At 42.0% G+C, this 26,089-nt stretch overlaps 2 protein-coding genes across 3 annotated transcripts; both read left to right on the top strand.

Moving 5' to 3' along the window:
* Positions 1–1,090: 1,090 nt before the first annotated feature.
* On the top strand, positions 1,091–15,681 carry memo1 (mediator of cell motility 1). Of its 2 annotated transcripts, XR_009769479.1 has the most exons (10): positions 1,091–1,486; positions 3,215–3,296; positions 3,385–3,453; positions 3,981–4,093; positions 4,330–4,441; positions 5,761–5,903; positions 5,999–6,075; positions 6,242–6,346; positions 9,944–10,070; positions 11,360–11,445. XR_009769479.1 is itself a non-coding variant. In XM_061690572.1 (9 exons), the coding sequence occupies exons 1-9, from the start codon at positions 1,426–1,428 to the stop codon at positions 11,489–11,491; spliced, it is 894 nt and encodes a 297-aa protein (XP_061546556.1). In that variant the 5' UTR covers positions 1,091–1,425; the 3' UTR covers positions 11,492–15,681. The 2 variants fall into 2 exon arrangements, 1 of the variants encoding a protein (XP_061546556.1); XM_061690572.1 differs by lacking the exon at positions 9,944–10,070 and having other exon boundaries at positions 11,360–15,681.
* A 3,004-nt stretch (positions 15,682–18,685) lies between these two features.
* srd5a2b (steroid-5-alpha-reductase, alpha polypeptide 2b) lies at positions 18,686–26,087 on the top strand. The gene is made up of 4 exons (XM_061690758.1): positions 18,686–19,140; positions 22,290–22,450; positions 25,204–25,354; positions 25,436–26,087. Exons 1-4 carry the CDS (start codon positions 18,866–18,868, stop codon positions 25,500–25,502), a joined length of 654 nt encoding a protein of 217 aa, XP_061546742.1. The 5' UTR covers positions 18,686–18,865; the 3' UTR covers positions 25,503–26,087.
* Positions 26,088–26,089: the final 2 nt, after the last annotated feature.

The raw sequence follows: 26,089 nt of genomic DNA, 5'->3' as shown, positions 1-26,089 counted from the left end.
TGCGCTTTTATTTGGAAATGTTGAAAAGAAAATGCAGAGGAATGAGCTGAACATTTTAAAGTTGGAACAGTTTAAATCGGTCAAAAATCTTTAAAATTGGAGCTAAATCCCCCCAAAAAGTAATTTCCGGATTTCATTTTGAAATTTAGATAATTTTTTGCAGAGGAATGAGCTGAACACGTTAAAGTTGGAATGGTTCGAATCGGTTGAGCAATGTGGAAACTGGAGGTACAAATTTTAAATTAAGGCTTTTATTTTGAATATTTGGGGAATTTTGGGAATGAGAAAAGGTCACGGGATGCTTCAATGAGCTGAGCATGTAAAAGTTGGAACGGTTTAAATCAAGTGAGAACTGTTGGACAAGGCAAAAATGTAGACTATGTCTTAAAGTTGTACTTCTTGTGGGTATTTTAACGTGGAAAAATGTGGAATTTTGGTCTGTGGGATTTTTTGGGAATGTTAAAAATTGTTCTTAAGCTTAATTGAACAAGCTAAACATTTTGAATGTTGAATGGGAGTGATGTTGAACTTTTTGACACGACGCCCCACTCATTGTCAATTGGGCATTTTTGGTGGTTTGGGGGGAATTACGTCGCTGTGATATGGAATTAACAAAAAAAAAATGCAATCAGTCCAGCCACGACAAATCTTTTGTTGCATCATTTGTGCAAATACGTTCAACTTGACACAGGGTCGTATTCCTTTTCACAGGGACTTTTGGACTTTTTGTATTTTCAGTGTAATCAGCGGACACACCCACAGCATTCGGATGCTGGGAGGAGGTCTCTATTTTTCATGATTTGAGAGCCACATTTTATATGCTATATACTTTTTATTTCAATTTGGCCGGCAGGCTCAACACTCTTCTCTGCGGTGTGTGAAATTTATGACAATTTTCATTTTACTGGGACTAGAACTTGTTCTCAGCATTCATACGTCACGGTCGAGCCTCCGCCCATTTGACCCCCCACGAGTTCTTTCATTTTCTTTAATGTGCCTCAACCAATCAAAGTTGTTGAAAGTCACCAGTAGGACCACTTCGGCGACGTCCCTTGGCCGACTTGCTAGTCAATCAAACCAACCAATAGTTTCCTCATTTGTGAATTGTAGCCCGTGACAACTATCTGAAAGTCTAGTGTTCTTCTTCCTAATTGCGTTTGCTGTGTTGCAGTTTTTGTACTTAGTAGATTGAGCCGCTGACTGAACGTTGGTTCTCCCTTGCGACAAACCGGCGAACAACAAACAGCTGACGGAACACTTTAGCCTGCTGCTCCAGTCCCAACTGTTCTTTCTTTGTCTCTTCTCTACCAACAAGTTAGCCACAGCCGCCAATCCCCAGTTCTGTTTACTGACACTGTCTCACAGTCTGATTTTAACCAACTGACAAGATTCAACTACACCAAAATAGGCGGCTTTGGAACCAAGATGTCCAACCGAGTGGTGTGCAGAGAAGCAAGTCACGCCGGGAGCTGGTACTCTGCTTCGGGTAATAGTCAACACAGCACCGGCCGTGTTAGCACACCGTGTGTTAGCTATCTATGTCTACCCCCCCCCCCCCCCCCCTGCAGCGTATGATTTTGGCTCTGTTAACATTTCGTTTTGTTTCGTCTGTAATATCCAGTGACAGCAACCCGAAAAGCTATTAAAGAGCCTTTGAAACGCGAGCTAACGTTTGGTTTGCAATTCAGCTGATGGAGATAAGAGCGCTAACAGTTAGCAAAATCGCTTGTTTTGCTCGCCGCTTGTCATTCTGCGGTTTCTGCTGTTTACTCGCGTTCGTGTTTAACAAGAAACGTATAAACAGTTCAGCATTTTGTAACCGTCAAATCAAAACAAATGGCCAGTGTTGCATATCTTGCTTAGCCTAGCAGCTAGATAAAACATTCCGGAAACATGGTAGCAACTCTTTGAAGATGCCAGTGTTGTGTCCTTGTATGGCTGTATGTGAGACTGGAATGCTTTAGTTATGCCATTAAACGGTCCTTGCTGAGCAACAACACCGAGCAACCGTGTACACACAGGTTTTTCTCGTTTGGTTTATTAATTTGACTACATGAGAGGGGTTAAGTATTAGAAACGCCTCTCAGTCTCTTGCAGTACAGTTCTACACCTCTGTGAACTATAGCCACAGTAACATCCATCCATCCATTTTCTTTACCGCTTATCCTCACTAGGGTCGCGGGCTGCTGGAGCCTATCCCAGCTATCTTCGGGCGGGAGGCGCGGTACACCCTAAACCGGTCGCCAACCAATCACAGGGCACATAGAAACAAACAACCATTCGCACTCACATTCACACCTACGGGCAATTTTAGAGTCTTCAATCAACATACCATGCATGTTTTTGGGATGCGGGAGGAAACCGGAGTGCCCGGAGATAACCCACCCAGGCACGGGAAGAACATGCAAACTCCACACAGGCGTGGCCCGGATTGGAACCCCTGTCCCCAGAACTGTGAGGCATATGTGCTAACCAGTCGTCCACTGTGCCGGCGCCACAGTAACAAACATTTTCAATTAATATTCCTATGACACTGTTAATCAAAAGAGCATTATAAAGCCATTTTAAAGTAGTCCATGAATTCTCAAACTTGTGATCGCGCAGCATGGTGTAATAGTGGTGAGGATGTCTGCCTCACAATTCTGAGGTACTGACTTTGAGTTTCAGCGCCGGCCTTTTTGGATGGCGTTAACATGTTTTGCATGTTTTCTTGCGTACGTTTTTCCCCCTCAGGTACTCCGGCTTCCTCCCACATTCCAAAAACATGCATGTTGAAAATGTGAATGGTTGTCTGTGTGTGTCCTGTGATTGACTGATGACCAATCAAGATTGTACCCAACCTTTTGTCTCGTCTGCTGCGATATGCTCCAGCTCACCCACAATCCTAATATGGACAAGCGATATAGAAAATGGATGGAGGGATAGATTATGAAGGTATAATATATAGTATTTAAGTCATCTTGCATTTGATTTGCATTTACATAACATTAGCCAACTTTGATACGGGAGGTAAAACATAGCAGAAACTTCCTGAGTTTTGACATGAATGCCTCATTACAAAGGTCCAATTTCCTCAAGATTAACATCTGTATGAGAATGGATGGTTGGATGGATGTATACAATATAGTAGCAATTTCACAGTATTGTTAGCGGAAGTGAAATTAAATAAATATACCATCTCTTGTTGTTTGTTCTTTTACTTCTCTCCTTTCAGGAGCCCAGCTGAATGCACAATTAGAGGGCTGGCTGTCCCAAGCACAGTCTGCAATCAAACCCGCCAGAGCCATCATAGCCCCGTAATCACTTTATAACATCGAAGAGAAATGTCATTTGGGCCTCTAAGCCATCTCATTTGTGTGTTTCATGTTTTTTTTTTTGCTGCAGGCATGCAGGGTATACCTACTGTGGTGCTTGTGCCGCGCATGCCTACAAGCAGGTTGACCCTTCTGTTACGTAAGTCTCATACTTGTTTGAAAGTACAGTGTACCGTCTTCGGTCAAATGGAGGTCAGGGATGCAGGTTGACCTTACTAGCACAGTGGGTGTGTCTGCCTCACAGTTCTGAAGTCCAGAGTTTGAATCTCAGCTCTTGTATTCCTGCGCAGAATTTGCATGTTCTTCCTTTACTTGAGCGTTTTCCTCCGACTACTCTGGCTTTTTTCCGCTTTCCAAAAACAGGCATGTTACGTTCATTGAAAACTCTTAAGTTGTCCATAGGTGTGAATGTGAGTGGGAATTGCTCATATGTGCCTTGACTGGCTACCAGTCCGCGGTGTACAATTAAATCATCTGGGATGATCAGTCTTGGTGCATTGTACCCTGATTGAAGTTGGCCATTCCAACCAGACTCAGCATTTTGACAGACTTAGTAATTTTTCGCAAATCTTGTCTCATTGCTATTTACGGGTTGCTATTTAGAATTTCCGCGCTACATTTTTTCCTCCCAGCACCACTGTGAGTGACGTGTCTGTTACCCTTCAGTCGTAGGGTGTTCATCCTGGGACCCTCTCACCATGTGCCCCTTTCCCGCTGTGCCCTATCATCAGCAGATGTCTATAGAACACCTTTGTATGACCTGAGAATCGACCAGAAGGGTATTTATTCTTACTGTTTTTTATTTTTATTTATTTTTTTATAAAATGATTTTGTTACTTGTTCCTCCAGTGTGGTTAGAAAAGATGAAAACAACTTTTGTTCAAATGTCCATCTTAGCATTTTGACAGCATTTTCATTATCAAGCATTGCCCCCCCCCCCCCAAAAAAAAAGAAAAAAGAAGCCGAGAAAAAACGCTATAATGTGCACTAATTAAAATTAACTTTTGATTTCCAGTTTATAGTGACCTCTGGAAAACAGGGTTGTTTGAGAGGATGAGCATGCAGACAGACGAAGACGAGCACAGTATTGAAATGCACTTGCCTTATACTGCTAAAGCCATGGAAAGGTAATGCATGTTTCATTAAAGATGGATTTTTACTACATGGTTCAATGGACACAATTCTGATGATTTGTTTTGCTCCCAAGTGGCATAATTTTCATGTGTTGTGACAGCATAAGGGGAAAAAAGTGGGGTCTCCTCATCACAATCAGGCCTCTTCCAAAGGGAAATCCGATATGAATCGAATTGCTGCCAATAGTGTTGCACCAAGTACCAATACCAGTATCGAACCGAGGTATTTTTACATAAAAAGTTGCACAGTACCAGTTTTATAGTACTGATATTAAAATAATAGTAAAAAAATTAAAGGCCAGTACACAACCAATGACTGCCTGTCTGCCGACAAGTTAGAGAAAGGCCTTTAAGTGTGGACAGAGGGTTTGTGTGTGTGTGTGTGTGTGTGTGTGTGTGTGTGTGTGTGTGTGTGTACGTACGTACGTACGTACGTACGCACGCACGTGCGCCTGTGCGAGACGGCAGGAGGAGCAAATGGCAAACTACCGAGCTGCTACAGAGTGCAGACTCCACTTCCGCAGTATAACTACAGTGTAAAAAGACAGACCTGATATACATTGTCACTGCGAGGCTGCCTGACGTCATCGACATGCACCAATCTTTAATGTATACATACAGGTGTCCAGGTGTCCAGGCGAACAGCATACATAATGTTGTTTACACAGTACAAAAAACAAACACCTGCAGTATGTCCAAAATATAGCAAAAGCATAAATGGTATAAAATGGTTCACAGACCAATAAATAATGCAGTTGCTGACAGCCAACGTTACCTTATTTTAAACCAATTATTGTAAGTCAGTCTAGGGCTAGGCCAAGCAAATAGTGTACCGTATAACATTTAATATTGGTATTTTTTGTTAATCATCATCTGTCTTGTTGCTGCCTGGTGTTGTCACTTGAGTCGTTGTTTACTTGCATTTTGGGAATCTGTTCATGTGGGTTTTTGATGTATTCTGTTTGTATATTTTATTTATTTGATTAGGGGAATGCACATTAATCAATACATCAGTAAAAAAAAAAAGCACAAGTGTTTGAATTGAAATATTACATAAAAATAGGTCACAGTTTACATAAAAGTTTAAAATTCATACGTAAAACAGAAAATAAGAATTTACCCATGACTGCAGTTCTGGTCTGTTTTCAACCACACTTGAAGGGTCTGTTGAAAGTGGTGTAATTGTCAGTTAATATAAACACTATTATATCAGCAGACTTTACCTGCTGTAAACGTAACTAACATTGGTGCAATAATACCCTTGCATCACTGTATTTTGAGTGATTTCACTGACTGATTCCAATTATTGTCAGCCACAAAGATGAATTTAGCATCGTCCCCGTGCTTGTGGGCGCACTGAGCGAGTCCAAGGAACAAGAGTACGGGAAGCTGCTCAGCAAGTACCTGGTAGACCCTTCCAACCTTTTCATCATCTCATCCGACTTCTGCCACTGGGGTCAGTTCTGATGAACATTAGTGACAATCGCACACATGCTGGCATGTTAGCTATTGTGCTTTTTAAAAAGGTTCACTTTATTCGTTTGTTTGAAGGTCAGCGGTTCCGATACACATACTACGATGAATCGCAAGGGGAAATCTACAGGTCAATTGAGCATCTTGATAAAATGGTAAATACTGTCAGCTTCTCAAGTGTGTTATAAAGTTGTTCAAATAATTGTTTTCCATAACAGAACACCTCATAGACATTCAGTACAATATTGATCATGTTTACCTTTTGATGAATATCATCCAGCATAATCCAAGATCATGTTTTACCAATTTGTGTTTCTAAAGGGAATGGGCATTATAGAACAGTTGGATCCAATGTCTTTTACCAACTACTTGAAAAAGTACCGCAATACCATCTGTGGGCGTCATCCGATTGGAGTGCTACTAAATGTGAGTATGGTACAGCAATATTTATATTGTGAAAAATGTATTTGTTTCTTTCATTCAGTTTAATGGAGCAGTCAACTTTAAAGTGACCCACACAGGACTTACAGGACTTACCTATATACTTGCAGGATGTACTTATGTCTTAAACTGTGCTACATGCTCCTTTGGAGTGGTGTGGGCTGCACAGCATCGCATACTGAAAGGGTTGGGTTATGCCTAGATCATACTACAAGATATTATTACAAGATATTGGCCAGATTAGCTATTGTGGGCGATTTCCCTGATCGGTCGGGCCCGACATATTTTGTCTGGAATGGCAAAACCTCTTGCAGTGTGACATAATTCACGACCAACGATTTGCCCCTACGACGCCAAAATAAAAAGTATAGCGTGTTTGATTAAATTTTATGGGGGATATATCTTCCATGTAGTGTGACATATCAACGACAACTCTCCAACAGCGCACCTTGACGTCGACCAATAGGATTGCATAATGTGACCGGCGCATCGCGCCCCCCCCACCCGGTGCTTGCTGTTGTCAACATACTTGCATGAAAAAGGAAAAACAAAAACGCAAAATAAAAAAACATAATTGCATGACGTTGTCAACCTTTACTCACACACACAAAACAATGTTTACCGAAACTTTACAGCATGATTCCACAGAACGCCGGCATGTTTGCATACAACTGTTAGTGCTTGGACTAGCTTGCTAGGCCACGTAACGTTTTGTTAGCTGCCTGCGAGCTGTATCGTATTAAAAGCACTCCTCAAGCAATCCTTGAATGAACGTCCTCTCCTGAGCACTGGTGACGACCACCACTTTTTCCCTCACTTTCTTTTGTTGTTGTCATCGCCATGGTAACGAGTGTATCTGGTCGCGTTGACCGGTGACACGTTTTCTGTTTCCGCCTCTCCGACAGTGTTTGATTTGATAAGATACATCCCACTGATCGTATAAGATAGTATCGGAATACATGTCGTGGAGTGTTGCCACTGTCTGACTGAGATACGGCAAGAGTTATGGCAGTAGTCAATCATGAAAGACCAAATTTGTCTTGTAGTCTGATCCAGGCATTATGTAGGTCAATACAGTCGACAGTGTTTATTAAATGTAATGCTACCATTACTGTAAATTCTGAGACCATCCGCATCATGAAGTGATATAATGCGGACTCTTTCATTTTTAGTGAGCATTTAACGTTTTACCCTTTCGAACAGTAGCGAATTTCAAAATGAATTCTACTTTTAATACCCAAACTTGAACCATTTCACTGGCCTCTGGGAAGTCTGAAATTAATCAAATCAAATCATTCAATATAAATATTTTTTTCAGTTCAGGAATGCAAGTGACTACTCCAGGTATTTAAGTTTAAAGTTTACTATTTACTATAAACTCACTGTAAAAGTTTTTTGAAAAACAATAAATTTGACAATTAATGGCTAACAACAATTCAAGCATTAAAAATATTTCTGTTTAAGAACTGTATACAGATGTATTAATTACAGAAACAAAAAAAATGGTGATTACCATCCATCAATGTGTGTTCTGTACTGCTTGTCCTCATTAGGGTATCGGGTAACTGGAGTTTATCCCAGCTGACTTTGAGCGACAGGTGGGCTACACCCTGCATTGGTTGCCAGTCAATCGCAGTGCACATATTGACAAACAACCATTCCCACTCACATTCACATCTCTAGGCAGTTTAGAGTTTCAATTAACAAAAAAGCATTTTTTTGGAATGTGGGAGGAAGCCGGAGTGCCTGTAGAAAACTCACACAAGCATGGGGAGGACGTAACATACATCCATCACGTTGCCTTGGTAATTCCCGTAGCTGTCAGTTTAAGGCAGCTGTAGCATCAACCTTACATTGGGTTATGATATAATAACTTTAGTAATATACAATTCAGTAACCTACATGAATTAAATCCTAAATATGATCTGCTAGAACACAGTGACGTAACCTTGCCCCAAAAAACCCCACCACCCCAACGCTTTTTTCTCTCCAATTTTAAATGGATCAATCGGGTGTACTTGAGGGTCACCTGTGGATAACAACTATGTAATAAACAACAGCTTCAAGCAGTGGTATGCTCTGGCAATTGATTGTTACATATATTGTTAACAACTAATTAAATTTGAAGTCAGAAGTCAGAAAATTGTGGCACACAAATATTAAGTGTTAAGTGATTAAAAATCTTGTAATATTTGTTAAAAGTGAATAAAAAATTGCATGAAAAGAACATACCCTTTTAGCAAGAAACATGAAGTGGACACACTTTAATTGCTTTACTGGGCTACATAAAGTGGTGTGGTGGGCCGGATGTGGCCCCGGGCCTTTAGTTTGACACCTGTGCTCTAGTGGTATGTGAAAGAATCACTGAATTAAATGTTCAAACTATGCATGATGTTGCAGTGGCTTAAAAAATATTTTTCTTTAAATCCAGTACAATACATTTTCATTTAGTCATTTAGAAATGTTTGTTTTCAAACTTTTATTGAGGTAACATTTTTATTTAACTTGCATGTGCACTACATATTAATTGAATTACTAAGTAATTTTTTTTTTCTACATTTAAGGACAGCGTTAATGTTTCAACAGTACATAATGTTACAATGATTTACAATATTAAATATTCTTTTTAGGAATAAAACCTGTTCCTCATTTACGCTACTGTATTTTAATGTTGTTCATAATGGTTAGACTGAGAGGGCCAAGTTTCTTTACCATGTCATTGGGGTAAAACGTTTGAGAAGCACTGGCCTAGAGGCTTTTAAATACAAAGACGTTATAGCCATATATTTCACAGACATAAGTGCCTGTTCATGAACTCACTGCTTAGAACTATAACGTGAAATTTCTTCAGCTTCCCCTTGTAGACTCTCTCTCACCCTCTCCATGGCTGTCCCTGTCCTCTGTCACTGCCTGTACTCCTTGGCTCTTTACTCCTCCTCCACCCGTTTCTCAGTAACTGTGGACTCCGGACTGTGGGGAACGTTACGAGGTGGTAGCGGCTGTCTCACGAACATGTCATAGATTTTCTCACAGGGATTTGAAAACGTGCGTGTCTTAGGAGGACGCAACAAGTATTTTGCTTCCTTGAGACTCTTTGCACAGTGCACTGCTCTTGGCCGACGGGGAAAATTGGGAATCTGGCATGAGTGGTTAATAGGGTTGGGCATCATTTTAATTTGAGAGATTCCGGTCCCAATTCCAGTTCCTTATTTCGATTCCGGTTCCAAATGATTCTCGATTCCGATTCTTTTAGGGGGCTGGGTCAAAAAAGCTTGCATGGTTTAAATAAAGGGTGTCCAAATTATGAACATCTGTTTTCTTAGCAGCCCGCAGCATAGACTAAAACGAAAATTTGACTTGGGGTTCTTTATAACTAGTATTAATATCAAACCTATGAACTAAAAGGCGTGTGTGTTGAATTAACCCAATTGACTTAATATTCATTAATTAATGTTTTAGCTAAAAGTTAAATACAGCATTGTTAAAATTGTTATTTGGAACTGTTTTATCATGTCAAATGGTTTATATGTGCAAGTTTTAACTTGACTTCCTGTTTTAAGCTTGTAGCCTTTTATTTTGAAGGGTACGCACTGGAACCCAGCATTTTGGCACGAAAAGTAACTTCACACGGCACCGGTGATTTTTCAGTGGATGGAACCAAATGCTATAAAATGTTGATTCCTTTCCTTACCCACCGATGAGGCACAAGGTTAGTGTTTATGATATTGTGAGACAACGTTTATGTGAAATTTGTCCTAATTCATTGTGATGTAAAGTTGCTACGGTGAAGCTTTAGCTCAATGTTAAGCTTTTTTTCCCGTCATCGGGTCTTACGTTGGTTTGAAGACTAAAATAAATGCTAAAAACCATCAGTGCAAAAGTGCAACCCACCGTTTACCTTGTTAGCTGTGTCAATGTTGGCATAGACGTATTTTATTGTTTCAATCACCCAGTTGACTGAGAGTTGACTTCACTGAAGCTCCGCTGGGTGTAGGCTGAGGCTCGGAGCGCGTCAGATGCTACACATCGTGAAAGCCTCCTTTGCACAATATACTCTTAATCCAAGTGTTGCACTGAGGCGACTGGTCAGTCATTTTAACAACGTTAAGACACACTTTTGTTCGCCGCCGCCGTTGGGCGCAAGCACGTCTTTGTGCGCGTTCTTCTTCGTTGGGTTTCGCCGCTTCTTCGTAGTGGGCGGACTGTAGGCATCAAAACTGGGAACCGAAATGTTTAAATTGGAACGATTCCGGAAGAATCGGAATGTTATACCCGGTTCCAATCGATTCTCTATGCCCAACCCTAGTGGTTAAAGCATCTAAGCGACGTGGGCCAGCCAAGAGTCATTTACAGTTGACCAATACACTGCTGTAATTGGCGTGGGTTTTCCGCATGGTTTTCGTGATTAAGTCACCGTTTATTGTGATGTTCCCTTGTTTTTGGGTGGTAAAAAACTGTAGGAGACCAAACTTGCCCTCTGAAAAAGTCCCCCGTGTCCCCTCGTAAATTACGCCTAGGGCAGCATCATTGCCTGGTGCTCAGCACATCTGCCTCACAGTATTCAGGTTTGGTGTTCGAATCTCCGCTCTGGCATTCCTGTGGGGAGTTTGCATGTCCTCTCTTTGCTTGCATTGGTTTTCCCCGGATATTCCCACTTCCTCCCACATTCCAAAAACCTGCATGTTTTTCTATGTCATTAATTGTTGGTTGAATTGTTAGTAGGTGTGATTGTCAATGGTTGTTTGTCTATATGCGCCATGTGATTGACTGGTGACCAGTCCAGTCTGACAAGTGGTATAAACAATGGATGGATGGCTATGATACGCTAATTGAAATGTATTATGGTTACTACTTTGTGAAGTCAGATTATTAAGTGGGTTTCACAAACTGTCAATTAACATCAAAGAAAACATGTCACGAAGCGACACGGTTTTTGTGCATTTTCGCGTATCAATGTTGTATGAATGATTAGTCAGTGTTGTGTGTTTTGTCTTTCAGGCTGTAGCTGAGCTGAGGAAGAGCGGTATTGACATGAACTTCAGTTTTCTGAACTACGCTCAGTCGAGTGAGTGCAGAAACTGGCAGGACAGCTCCGTTAGTTACGCTGCGGGAGCGCTCATCGTTCATTGAGGTCGACGATCGCAGGGGTCACTGCAGCATCGCAGCCCTGCCATTGATTATCTATCACCATAATCTGACCTATACACTAGAGGCTGACATAAGAGTGGATTTTGACTCCCGCTCCCTTCCACTCCCAGAGAGTTTAGACCCAATCCTATGTCGAAATTTTACAGAATCCCACTCACATCCTTTTTTGCCCCCTTTTTATTTCAATCCTGTTCTGTATTCTGTTTTTATTAATATCTTGAAAGTGATCGGGAATGGATGGGAGCATGTTTTCAACTCCCATCATGGTTTCCACTCCCGGTGACGTTCGCTCCCGCTCTTTCCCAGTCCTGTGACATTAAATAATAGTGAAATTCCCTCCCATCCCGCAGGACCCACAGGACCCGGTGGGAATCCCCCAAAAATGTCTGCCTCAACTATTACACGCTTCCCCCTACCTTAGCGCCCCCCCCCCCCAAACCATCGCCTTCTTTTTGCAAGAAGGACCTAGCCACGTCAAGCCAATAGTCCCCTACTCTTTGTCACCCTCCCACCTCTAATGTCTTTTTCCACTCTCCTCCAAGTTTGCTTCAGGTGGAATATTTCAGTTTCAAGTGAATTTTTGAGATGAGGTCGGCGGAAAAACTTTGGACGAGCTGTTAGGGTTTAACATTATGGCTTGGAGTTAATGTAGGGATATTATTTGGGCTCTTGCAAGGGCCATAGTCGCTCCATGTCCCTCTTATGACCTCATCATGGATTTTGAGTTGTGATAAGCAAGCTATATAACTTGGTGGTTTGTGCTCATGTAATCTTCCTCAGAAAAGGAATTAAAATAAATCTGCAGATCATCATGGAAATCAGAAATATTTACATGTTGCAGGACTAAAGCTAAACAAGTGTTTTTAATTGCTGCTTCAAGCAACTTGTAACTATGATACCAGTTTCATGGATAATAACTACTCGACTGTGTGTTGGAATTTCTAACAAAAGGGCTGCATTCAGTTGCGTTCACTAACCCCCTGCTTTACAAAACCAAAACCAGTTATAGCTCATAATACTTAAACATATTTTAATCACATTTTTAAAATCTTATTTATCCCTTAGCTAGTTTTAGTTGGTGTGGTTATTTACTGAGTACAGTGTGGATTTGGACACAAGCAGTGTTGTCACAGATGCTTTATAGTCATCAACATAATTTACCCAGTAAACTAGTGGCACAAAAAAGCTAAGAAGTTCCAATAATGTGTTGTACCTCGTCCTTTTATCGATACGAATTCCGACGAGCGTGCATTACCCCAAAGTAACCGAAACTGCAAATTCCCAGACCTTTCCTGCTGTGAAAAATATACCCCCACCCCCACCACCACACCGCCCACCGCCCCCCCTCCACCAACACACACATTTACTGTAGGAACCTGTAGCATGTCACCAGCATTTATTTTGTTTTGACACGAAGTTTAAAATCTGGCATCATGAATGATTACATTTGACCACAGAATGGTATCGATTTTTTAAAATTTATTATTATTATTTTTTAATCTGCACAAAGCCGTAATGCTTTGCTGTAGTTGGAATTTAGCAGTTTTGACCTTTATAACTGCTAAATGAAATGTACATCATAATGAGGGTGTTAAGTACATACAAAAACGGAATGCCAGCAGTTGAATTATGAATTATGGACGAATGGCAATATACAGTGGTGTGAAAGTGTTTGTCCCATTCGTGATTTATTTATTTATTTATTTATTTGTGCATGTTGGTCACACTTAAATGTTTCCCATCATCAACCACATTTAAATAGTCAAAGACAAGACAAGTAAACACAAAATGCAGTTTTTAAACAAAGGTTTTTATTAAGGGAGAAAAAAATCCAAACCTACGAGGCCCTGTATGAAAAAGTGATTGACCCCCTAAACGGAATAACTATAATATTAATAAGGGGCCACCCTTAGCAGCAACAACTGGAATCAATTGTTTGCAACAACTTTCAATGAGTCCCTTACAGTGCTGTGGAGGAATGTTGGTCCTCGCATTTTTGCAGAGATGTTGTAATTCAGCCACATTGGAGGGTTTTTGAGCATGAACCACATTTATAAGGTCATGCCACAGCATCCCAATAGGATTCAGTTCAAGACTTAGGCCACTCCAAAGTCTTCATTTTGTTTTTGTTCAGTCATTCAGAGGTGGACTTGCTGGTGTGTTTTGAATCATTGTCCTGCTGCAGAACCCAAGTTTGTTTCAGCTTGAGGTCACAAACAGATGGCCGGACATTCTCCCTCGGTAGACTGCAGAATTCATGGTTCTATTTATCACAGAAAGCTGTACAGGTCCTGAAGTACCAAAACAGCCCCAGACCATCACACTACCATCACCATATTTAATGTTGGTATGATGTTCGTTTTCTGTACCGCGGTGTTACTTTTACGCCAGATGTAATGGGACGTGTGTCTTTTGCCTTCCAAAAAGTTAAACTTTTGTCTCTTCAGTGGCAGTGGTTTTCGTCTTGGAACTCTGCCATGCAGGCCATTTTTGCCCAGTGTCTTTCTTATGGAGGTCATGAACACTGACCTTAACTGAGGTGAGGCCTGCAGTTCTTTGGATGTTGATGTGGGGTCTTTTGTGACCTCTTGGCTGAGTTGTCGCTGCGCTCTTGGGGTAATTTTGGTCAGCCGGCCACTCCTGGCAAGGTTCACTACTACTAATATTTAAATTTGTTTGATGATGGGAAACATTTAAGTGTGACAAACGTGCCAAAAAACCAAGAAATCAGTAAGGGGGCTAACACTTTTTTCCACCACTATTTCAGGCAGCGCATAGTTTCCATCATCCCACCGTTTGAGTATTATTACTTTTGACAGGGGCTTCTCCACTGGATGTTTCCACTCAAATGCTTAACATAAATGAGTACTGTAACCCCCTTTGAAAATGTATCTTTGTATTCATTTCTTCAGAAAATGTGTTGTGTACTCATTTATGTCAAGCACTGTAAGTGATGCAGTCCTCTTCATGTTTGTTGTCCTCAACGCCATGAGAGAGTTTAGAGCAAATAAAGGTTTTGAAATGTGTGGGCACAAACCAAGAATTTCATCACCAGTCTCTTGGCCTGGTGTTGATTTCAAACCCGTAAAGCATGACACAATGTGTTATTGTGCCTTTTTTATCAATGTTGCACAAATCCATTTCAAGTATATTCTCACAAATAGTCTTATTTAGAAAGTTGTACACTTTCTTTCGCCATGTGTATGGCCCTACCCCTGCCCTCCCTTACCTCATGCCCACAAAATCCACCTCTGGGCTCAGTGTGTGTGGAGTCCCCCAAAATCTGTTGGTCTCAAAAGGCATCAACTGTTTTCTCATCTACTTTCTCCAGCTGGGTGGGATGCGGGATGGTTGCTTTTTTTCCCCCCACCTCACCTAATTCCTGTAGAGAGACAAAGCCTGAACCTCAGCACTGTTCTTTTGGTTTTTAATTATCTTTATTTGTATTTTTTTTTCTTGCTTAAAACATGACAACTTACACACATCATTATCCGAAAAAATATACTACTCCCTAAAAGGAGTTTTTTGATCTCAGGTTCCACTGGCAAAGCATCGCAAGAGATTATTCAGACGAGGCAGAGGATTTATGTTACAAAGCAAGTAAAATGTACTGAAAAGCAAGTCTGTTGTCTTGTGTTTTCTTATATTTCAATTATTCCAAATGACATACAGTACAGACAATTGCTAATGTCATTGGTTCTCGTGAACATAGGCTGACTGAATTCTCTGATACAGTAAGAGAATTTCATCTAACGGCTTCCAAATCACCTGCTTGTAAAAAGTACAATGTATTGGGTAGGATCTTCTGGATAGTTAGACACTATTCATATTTGTACAAAATGTTTTACCTTAAAGCTATGTGCACTGATTGTACGAATTGTATTATAGTAACCAGGAAATTATTTTTATACAGTGTTGATTTGCATGAATTGCATTATAATGACCAGGTAATTCTTTTTATACAGTGCCAAAACACACCTCCTTTGAAAAGTAAGCATTTTTTATTTGACTTTGTAATGTTACTTGTAGTCAAATATCTCGACTGTTCAACTATTTGTCTGCTGTGGCTCGCACCCCTATTCCCCTTATCCGTTCTGTCTCTCGGTCTACCCCCTAAAACCCTTTTCTTTCCAGCTGCATTTTCAATAAACATCAGAATGATTAGGGCGGCACGATGAGCGACTGGTCTGCCTGACAGTTCTGAGTACCCGGGTTCAAATCTGGCTTCACCTATGTGGAGTTTTCATGTTCTCCCCGTGCCTGCGTGGGTTTTACTCAGGTTTCCTCCCACATCACAAAAAGAATGCATGATAGGTTAATTGAAGACTCTAAATTGCCTGTAGGTGTGAATGTGAGTGCGTATGGTTGGTTGTTTACATGTGACCTGCGATTGGCTGGCGGCCAGTTCAGCTGATGGGCCCCGGCTGAAAATGCAGCTTTGGTGGTCGCTGAAGCAAAAACTCGGGCATGGGAGGAATTCGGTGAGGCCATGGAGAAAGACTTCCAGGCGGCTTTGAGGAAATTCTGTTCCACCATCCAGCGTCTCAGGAGGGGGAACCAGTGCACTATCAACACTGCATAGTGGGGATGGGGTGCTGCTGACATCGACTCGGGACACTGTGAGTCGGTGGGGTGAATACTTTTAAGACCTCGGTGCCACCAGCACGCCTTCCCATGAGGAAGCAGAGTCTGGGGTCGCTGAGGAGGGCTCTCCTATCTCTGGGGTTGAGGTTACCGAAGTGGTTAAAAAGCTCCTCGGTGGCAAGGCCCGGGGGGTGAATGATATCCGCCCGGAGTTCCTAAAGGCTCTGGATGTTGTGGGGCTGTCCTGGTTGACACGCCTCTGCAACGTCGCATGGGCGACGGGGACAGTGCCTCTGGATTGGCAAACTGGGGTGGTGGTCCCCCTTTTTATGAAGCTGTACCGGTCTATTCAGGGGTACTGGAGAGGAGATTCCATCGGGAAGTCGAATCTCAGATTCAGGAGGAGCATTGTGGTTTTCGTCCTGGCCGTGGAACATTGTACCAGCTCTACACCCCCGGCAGGGTCCTCGAGGGTGCATGGGAGTTCGCTAACCAGTCTACTTGTGTTTTGTGGACTTGGAGAAGGTGTTCGACCGTGTCCTCGGGGAGTCTTGTGGGGGGTGCTTCGGAAGTATGGGGTATCGAACCCCCTGATACGGGGTGTTCGGCCCCAGTACGGCTGGTGTCAGAGTTTGGTCCGCATTGCTGGCAGTAAGTCGGACTCGTTTCCGGTGAGGATTGGACTCCGCCAACACTGCCCTTTGTCACCGATTCTTTTCATAACTTTTATGGACAGAATTTGTAGGAGCAGCCAAGACGTAGATGGGGTCTGGTTTGGTGGCCTCAGTATTGCATCTCTGCTTTCTGCAGATGATTATGTTATGTTGGCTTCATCAAGCCGTGATCTCAAAACTCTCACTGGAGCGGTTCGCAGTCGAGTGTGAAGCGGCTGGGATGAAAATCAGCACCTCCAAATCTGAGCTCATGGTCCTCAGTCAGAAAAAGGTGGTGTGCCCTCTCCAGGTCGGGGATGAGATCCTGTCCCAAGTGGAGGAGTTCAAGTATCTTGGGGTCTTGTTCACGAATGAGGGAAGAATGGAACAGGAGATTGACAGGCGGATCGGTGCAGCGTCTGCAGTGATGCAGACCTTGTATCGGTCCGTTGTGGTGAAGAAGGTGCTAAGCCGAAAAGCGTAGCTCTCAATTTACCGGTCGCTCTATTTTGCTTACCTCACCTATGGTCACGAGCTGTGGGTCGTGACCGAAATAACAAGATCCCGGATACAAGCGGCCGAAATGTGTTTCCTCTGCAGGGTGTCTGGGCTCTCTCTTAGAGATAGGGTGAGAAGCTCGGTCATCTGGGAGGGGCTCAGAGTAGACCTGCTGCTCCTCCATATTGAGAGGGACCAGATGAGGTGGCTGGGACATCTGATTAGGATGCCTCCTGGACGCCTCCCTGGTGAGGTGTTCCGGGCATGTCCCACCGGAAGGAGACCCCGGGGACGACCCAGGACATGCTAGAAAGACTGTCTCCCGGCTGGCCTCGGGATTCTCCCGGAAGAGCTGGATGAAGAAGTGAAGTCTGGGTGTCCCTGCTAACTCTCCTACCCCCGCAGTAGCACCAAGTAACGGAAGCACCAAAATAAAAGCTGTGAATTTGTAGTGTTAAAGAATGTATAAAAAAAACATCGAGGGAAATGGACCCTTGAACATAGATGATCACTACCTGAAATAATAAACCAGTTATGGAAACTTTGAGTCTTTAAGATGTATAAGGTGTTTTGTATTTTATGTTTTCGTGTTGTTATTTAACGCTACAAACACATAGGTTATATTTTGGAACCTTCGTTTCTCGGCAGTCTGGATTTGCATATTAGCTAAATATTTAGTTCGACCTGAAACATTTAGATTTAGCATTTATATTTAATATTAGATTTAATATTTAAATATGTATTTGATTGTTTTAATATTTACATTTAAGATTAACATATATATTAAACATTTAGTTTTAAGATTCATATTTAAATTTACATTTAAGATTTAGATATACGTATATTTAAGATTTATATATTTAACATTTAGATTTAAGATTGGCGCCTGTGTGGAGTTTGCATGTTCTCTACGTGCCTGCGTGCGTTTTCTCCGGGTGTTCCGTTTTCCTCCCACATCCCAAAAACATGCATGGTAGGTTAATTGAAGACTCCCAATTGCCCATAGGTGTGAATGTGAGTGCGAATGATTGTTTGTTTAAATGTGCCCTGCGATTGGCTAGCAACCAGTTCAGGGTGTACCCCGCCTACTGCCCCCAGCAAGCCCGCGACCCTGGTGAGGATAAGCGGTACAGAAAATGGATGGATGGATGGATTTAAGATTTATATGTAGGTATATATTTAACATTTAAATATAGATTCAACATCTAGATTTGAGATTTAGGTGTAACACTTAATATTTGGATTTACTATAAATTTGACGAATATTGTTCTAAGTGTGCAGAAAAGTGACTCGAAAATTCACACATTTGTTTTGAAGCTAAATGTGTTTTGAAGCTAAATGTGACAAAATGTTGCTGTTATTTTTGGCATGACCAGCTTTACAAACGGCACCCCATACATTACGCCAGATATCATGGCATTACATGAGATACCATGACATTGTTGTTGACAGCAATTTTCCAAATGTCTTCAAAGAGGAAATCATGTTCATTCACATTTGTATATTCACACAATTAACTCGAGAGACACACCTCTTTTTTCTTTTGAGAGTTTCCACAGAGGCTGGTTTAACATTTTTGAAGACTTCTCCAGAGTGAAAGAAAGGAAACAGGCACACAGGATGCACTGCAATGAGAACTTACTCAACTATCTCAGCTTCGGCATGATCATGGCAGGACTATGGCATCTGTACCACCATAGGAAAACTCAAACCAGCTATGGCCGCCACATGGTACACGATCGTCACACCAGGTTGGTGCCAGCCCGCCTGGCTTGGTTTCTCCAGGAGTTACCAGCTATTCTGGTCCCATTACTTCTGATGTTCACTCCGCACAAACCCTATAGTGTGGGAAAGATGCTACTACTTGGAACCTTTTGCCTTCACTATTTTCACAGGTAAAGAAAAGGTAGTTGTGATAAGATCTGTCTGCAAATAGTATGAACGGAGACAATCATTACATAACGATTTTATTGGCAAGAATGCATGCAAAAACAAATAAGGAATGCATGCATGTCAGTGCATGAAGAGGACCGTTTAAACAAAAATGAGAGACTGACATACTGAAAGCAACCGATGAAATACAAAATGTAATTACTAAATCCTAATGTGCCACAGGGATTTGTTATACAACCCCAATTCCAATGAAGTTGAGACATTGTGTTAAACAAAAATAAAAACAGAATGCAATGATTTGCAAATCATGTTCAATATATATTTAATTGAATACACTACAAAGATATTTAATGTTCAAACTGATGAACTTTATTGTTTTTAGCAAATAATCATTACCAAAAAAGCTGGGAAGGGTCATGTTTACCACTGTGTTACATCACCTTTTCTTTAAACAACATTCGATAAATGTTTGGGAACAGGACACTTAATTGTTGAAGCTTTGTAGGTGGAATTCTTTCCCATTCTTCCTTGATGTACAGCTTCAGCTGTTCAACTGTCCGGGGTCACCGTTGTCGTATTTTAAGCTTCATAATGCGCCACACGTTTTCAATGGGAGACAGGTCTGGACTGCAGGCAGACCAATCTAGTACTTTAGTAGGCGGCACTGCAGGGATCGAAGATCACGGCCATTCAATGTTGTTTTTCGGCCTTGCCGCTTACTTGCAGTGATTTCTCCAGATTCTCTGAACCTTTTAATGATATTATGGACCGTAGATGATGAAATCCCTAAATTCCTTGCAATTGTATGTTGAGGAACATTGTCCTCAAACTGTTCGACTATTTTCTCACGCACTTGTTTACAAAGTGGTGAACCTCACCCCATCTTTGCTTGTGAATGACTGGGCAATTCTTTTATACCCAATCATGGCACCCACCTGTTCCCAATTAGCCTGTTCACCTGTGGGATGTTCCAAACAGGTGTTTGATGAGCATTCCTCAACTTTCTCACTTTTTTGCCACCCGTACCAGCTTTTTTGGAACGTTTTGCAGCCATAAAATTCTAGGTTAATGACTATTTGCTAAAACCAATCAAGTTTGAGCATTAAATATATTGTCTTTGTAGTGTATTCAATTAAATATAGGTTGTGGAAGAAAAACTAAAAAAAAAAAACATAATTCTGTCCCTCCTCACTTTCTCCATTCACAATGGTATTGTCTTTAATTAGACAAAGGATTGTACAGTGATAGTATTGTGGCAGCACAGCAGATTTGTGGTTGCCACATTTGTCTCCCATTTCATAGGCTGGGGTTTCGAATCCAGGCTCTGGCCTTCCTGTGTGGAGTTTGCATGTTCTCCCCGTGCTTGCGTGAATTTTCTGTAGGTACTCCAACTTTCTCCCACACTCCAAAAACATGCATGTTCGGTAAAACGTGCACATTAGGTTCATTGAATACTCTAAATTAGGGATTGGCATTACCATGGTGACAATATCAACAATGGATCCTGCCAATGTATTGCGATGGAAAAAAAGAACAAAAAGAGTAAAAGTGTGGTGTCGTCACCGTTGCTCGGTAGTGGGCTGTCTATTCAAGAAGAGCTTGAGGTATGTTCATGTACTTTTAATACAAAACGGCTCGCAAGTAGGCAACATAATGTTATGTAGCCTAGCAAGCTAGTGCTAGCACTAACGTTTGTATGTAAACAAGCCGGCGTTCTGTCCAGTCATGCTCTAAAGCTTCGGTAAACATTGGTTTGTGTGTGTGTGTGTGTGTATAAATGTTGACGGCATGACCCAAGTATGCTGACAACAGCAAGCACGGGAGGCGATGTGCCAGTCACAATACGCAATCCTATTGGTCGACTTCAAGGTGCACTGTCAGGGAGTGGTCGTTGATATGTCACACTACACAGAGAGAAGAAAAAAACTGAAAAAAACAAACATGCTCGACCTTTCATTTTGTCAGTCATAGGGCTATAGTTGGGCCAAATCATTGGTCGTGTCACGATTCGATTTTGACTGGACCCAGAAGCAAGCGGAGGCTGAGACCTTTGTGATGAAGTTTATTGAAAGAGGGTATGGAGATGATCCTTGAGATGTACCGGTGGGTCGTCGAGGCAGGGAACGTGTGGCAGGTGGTGGCGTGAACAGGCCAGGCAATGATGGCTTGACAGCGTGATGGAAGAAGTCACTCGGCGGGGAACACGGAAGGAGCACTGAGGCACAAGGAAAAACACGGAGATCAGAAGGATAGCGAGGACTGGCGTAGCTTGCGTGTAGGATTGAGAGCCGTTGTACCCCAGGAGAACGTTAATACTCTGGCAGTGAAGTCTTGTATCTGGTAGGCTTTTATGCAGGTGGTGAAGACTGCTGATTGATGACAGGTGGTGCTGATTGCTGGGAAAAGAGACAGAGAGGGCGAGAGAGAGAGGGCGAGAGGGGCGTAAAGCGCCACCCAAGCTCCAACAAGAGAACTCCAGGGCACAGCTCATGGCAGGCCGTGGATTATGTCACAGTATAAGAAGTTTTGTCGTTCCCGACGAAATATGTCTGGCCCGATCTGGGATATCACCCGCGATAGCTAATCGGGGCTAAAACCTGTAGTCTGATCTGGGCATTACCGCAGCTTTTTGCCATTACGTCATTACTCACAGGCATGTATTGGTAGATCCGACACACCCATTTTGTGCTTCGTGCCGACGGTGACACTAAGCTAGGGAGGTCATTGTCATCAGTACATTCCATGTGTGGACGGCAAGAAAACCAAAGACGTTGTGTGTTGATAGCATACGTTTTGGCATTGACCTCCTCAACATGGCCGCCACGTAGGGACGTCGGTTAGTCGGGCAGCTGCAGCGCGCTGGCGAATCTAGCGTACATATGATTACCCTCCCTTCCTGCTGATTTTCATCATGACTTCACTATAGTAAGTGATGTCTGCTCTGTCGTAGGGAATAGTGTTATTACAACCTAAAACTGCACTATGTCATGTCAGAGGAAAGTTTTATTTAGGGGCCACTCAAAGTGTGGGCGTGGGCCACGTTTCCTCTACCACGTTTAAAATTTTCAACAACAACAACAAATCAAAACCAAACACAGAATCTGCATAGCTAAATATTTAACTTGTTTTGTGAACCCTCTTTTGATCCCAGAACATTCATCCATTCATTCCTGATCAGAGGAAACCCTTACCCACTGAGTGTGATAGTGGGAGCAGTTATCATTTGCTCTGTGAATGGATTCTTGCAGGGACACTACCTGTTGCATTGTGCTCAGCTGGATGAGTGGAAAACTGACTGTCGGCTTAAAATTGGTGGGTATCAAAATGCCATTGCAGCTCTTAGATAGGCTACATTATGTCATAAGAAGTGCATCCCTCACTTACAGTGCCACCAGAAAGTATTCACACCCCTTCACTTTTTCCACATTTTGCTGTTACAGACTTATCCTAAAGCTGATTTGAGTATAGTTTTCTTTAAAAAAAAATCTAAATAAAATATCCAATAATGACAAAGTAAAAAACATATTGTCAGACAGTTGTGCAATTTTTTTGAAAATGTAAACATTTAAACATAATAGGTACATAAGTATTCACACCCTTGGCTTAACATTTTGTTGAAGCACCTTTGGCAGCAATCCCAGCCTCAAGTCTTCTTGGGTATGTATCTACGAGCTTGGCACACCTGTTTTGGGGCATTTTCTCCCATTCGTCTCTGCAGATCCTCTCAGGGACAGTCAGGGTAGATGGGCAGCGTCGTTGGACAGCCATTTTTAGGTCTTTCCAGAGATGTTCGATTGGATTCAAGTCCGGGCTCTGGTTGGGCCACTCAAGGACATTCACAGGCTGCTCCTGGAGCCACTCCTTTATCTTGGCTGTGTGCTTTGGACCATTGTCGTGTTGGAAGGTGAATTGACACCCTAGTCTGAGTTCCAGAGCACTCTGGAGCAAGTTCTCTTGAAGAATTTCTCTATATTTGGCAGCTGTCATCTTACCCTCTATGTGGACTAGTCGTCCAGTTCCTGCAGTAGAAAACAGCCCCACAGCATGATGCCACCACCATGATTCACAGTAGCGATGGTGTTACCCAGGTGACGAGCAGTACCTCTTCTTCTCCAGATGTGATGCTTGCAATTCAGGCCAAAAAGTCCGGAGAATTTTGGTTCTGCAGGTCTGAGAATCTTTAAGGTCCCCTTTGGCAAACTCCCAGCCGGCTGCCATGTGCCTTTTAGTGAGAAGTGGCTTCCGTCTGGCCACTCTACCATAAAGGCCTGATTGGTGGCGTGCGGTAGCAATGGTTGACCTTCTGGATGTTTCTCCTATCTCCGTAAGGGAACACTGGAGCTCCGCCGTAGTGACCACAGGGTTCTTGTTCACCTCTGACCAAGGCCCTTCTTCCCCGGTTACTCAGCTTGTGCCTTGACACAATCCGGTCTCGGAGGTCTGCAGACAATACCTTAGACTTCATTGCTTGGTTTCTGCTCTGATATGCACTGCCAACTATGAGACCTTATATGGACAGCTGTATGCCTTTCCAAATGATGTTCAATCAACTGAATTTACCACAGGTGGACTACATTCAAGTTGTAGCAGCATCTCAAGGATGATCAATGGAAATCAGATGCACCAGAGCTTAAGGTTGAGCGTAATAGCTAAGGGTGTGAGTACAGTTGTTTGAATGTTTACATTTTTAAAAAAATAAATTTACACGTTTTTACTTTGGGAAGGTGTGCCGGTGGAATTGAGGTCTTCAAAGTAATGACTTTGTCGTTATGGGATATTCTATGTCGATTTATTTATTTTTTTTAAAGAAAACTATACTCAAATCAGCTTTAGAATAAGTCTGTAAAATAGCAAAATTTGGAAAATGTAAAGAGGTGTGAATACTTTCTGGTGGCACTTTACATGAACTGGACGACACGTATACACATGGACAAAATTGTTGGTAGCCCTCTAATGAAAAAAAAAAAGTTACTGAAAGTTTCAAGAGGATGCATATCAAAGTGGGGATAGGGCCTTGTATAATCGCGCTAGAAACCAGGTGACTAAAGAAATTAACATTGCAAGGAGAAACTATGCAGTGAAGTTAGAAAAACAGTTTACCACTAACGACTCTAAATCAGTCTGGCATGCATTACAATCGCTAACCAATTACAAGCGACCAACCCCCCCCAAGCTGAGAACAATAAAAGACGAGCCGACAACTTCAACACCTCCATCATCCCAGTCCACAAGAAACCTGCAATCTCGAGTCTGAATGACCACCAGCACTGGGGAGCCCCAAGGTTGTGTCCTCTCTTCTCTCTATACACGAACGACTGCACCTCAACGCACCCGGCTGTCAAACTCCTGAAGTTTGCAAACGACACCACAGTCATCGGCCTCATCAAGACTGTGACGAGTTTGTGTATCGACAGGAAGTGGACCGACTGGAGCTGTGGTGCGGCCGACACAACCTGGAGCTGAACACGCTCAATTGCATATCTGTCGTTGACCAATACTGGCCACTCTTGTGCCTGAGTAGCATCTGCAACATTTGCAAGTTTGTGATGTTAATTTGGGGACACGCCTTAGTTTAACATGTACCTAGAGTCAAAATATTTTCATCTGTATCTGTATCTTTTCTAAAGGGTACCATCGCTTTTGTACAGGCCTGTTTCCTTTTAAATAATTCTGTTGAACCACAATTCAAAAGTTATGTGTGATTTTTGTTGCTTAATTTTCAGTAAATTTCTATTTGTCAGTTTAAAGTTATTTTTAGTGAAAATTGTATTTTTTTTTTCTTTCATTAACAGAGGGGTACCAACAATGTTTCCACCTGTGTACTTTATAGCTACTGTAAATTATTTTCAATGAATAATTTATGAGAATTTATTTTAGGTTTATTACTATTTTACACCGGAATGGCAATCAATATATACAGTGATTATCATCTACGTAACTTGAGGAAAAAGGGGGAATTGATTTACAAGGTCCCTACAGGTAAGAAACTGAGTTTATACCCTGTTAACTATATGGTATTAGTTATGTGTGGAATCACCTGTGTTGTGTTTTAATCTTTCCTCCAGGAGGCCTTTTTGAATATGTATCTGCGCCAAATTACTTTGGAGAGATTTTTGAGTGGTTTGGCTACGCCATGGCAACTTGGAGCCTTCCATCGCTCTCGTTTGCTGTGTTTACCACATGTTTCATAGGCCCAAGAGCTGTTTACCATCACAGGTGACAATTACTATAACCTTATCAGTACGGACAAACTATACCACATACCAACAGAGTGACAGTGTCTCATTTGTGTTTTAGGTTTTACAAGGAGAAATTCAAGGACTACCCAAAGTCTCGAAAGGCTGTAATTCCATTTTTACTTTGAGAAAAGATCCCACTGTGATCTGAAGACAATGGCTGACAGGCCCGCATGAATTCATATATATGCATTTGCTACTTATATTTTGTTCATGTGCAAAAGTAGGTTTACTGACCTAAGGATTCACTTGAGGTGATTCAAACATCCGATTAGATGTTCTCTAGCAGTACCTTTCATTGGTGGTGGCTCAGTCATGTCAACCACCAGGATACAGAACACTATGGAGGGAATTGGCAAGACTAGAAGGCCAAGATCAATGAACCTCATTTAACCAGGTAAAACAGTAGAGAACCAATTGTCATTTACAATGAGGACCTGGCCATTTGACAGTCACATACATAATAGTGATACATAAGATACAATCAGGAAATCTTAACTAATGTAAAAAAATAATTTTATTATACATATGTACAGTGGCCAAAAAAAGCACACAGACACTAAACCATAACAGAAAAAGGTGCGGCAATCATCAAATGAACTAATAAAACAAAATTGTAACAGACTCCCTGTCCTTGACTGTTAGATGACATGCAGGGATGGCTGGGAAACAAGGAAGACTGAAATGCCGCAAATGTTAACCCCCCCCCCCCCCC

The sequence above is a fragment of the Phycodurus eques genome, chromosome 11, assembly GCF_024500275.1.
Source record: "Phycodurus eques isolate BA_2022a chromosome 11, UOR_Pequ_1.1, whole genome shotgun sequence".
Lineage (NCBI taxonomy): Eukaryota > Metazoa > Chordata > Actinopteri > Syngnathiformes > Syngnathidae > Phycodurus > Phycodurus eques.
The sequence above is the reverse complement of the archived record's forward strand: the minus strand, read 5'-3'. Positions and strand labels throughout refer to the sequence as shown.

Excerpts from the sequence above, each read along its gene's own strand:
- memo1 (XM_061690572.1), top strand. The coding sequence starts at position 1,426 with ATGTCCAACCGAGTGGTGTGCAGAGAAGCAAGTCACGCCGGGAGCTGG. Across the intron at positions 4,442-5,760 it reads ACTGCTAAAGCCATGGAAAG|CCACAAAGATGAATTTAGCA; the intron begins GTAATGCATGTT and ends AATTATTGTCAG. Across the intron at positions 6,076-6,241 it reads TTGAGCATCTTGATAAAATG|GGAATGGGCATTATAGAACA; the intron begins GTAAATACTGTC and ends GTGTTTCTAAAG.
- srd5a2b (XM_061690758.1), top strand. The coding sequence starts at position 18,866 with ATGCACTGCAATGAGAACTTACTCAACTATCTCAGCTTCGGCATGATC. Across the intron at positions 19,141-22,289 it reads TGCCTTCACTATTTTCACAG|AACATTCATCCATTCATTCC; the intron begins GTAAAGAAAAGG and ends TTTTGATCCCAG. Across the intron at positions 22,451-25,203 it reads TGACTGTCGGCTTAAAATTG|GAGGCCTTTTTGAATATGTA; the intron begins GTGGGTATCAAA and ends TCTTTCCTCCAG.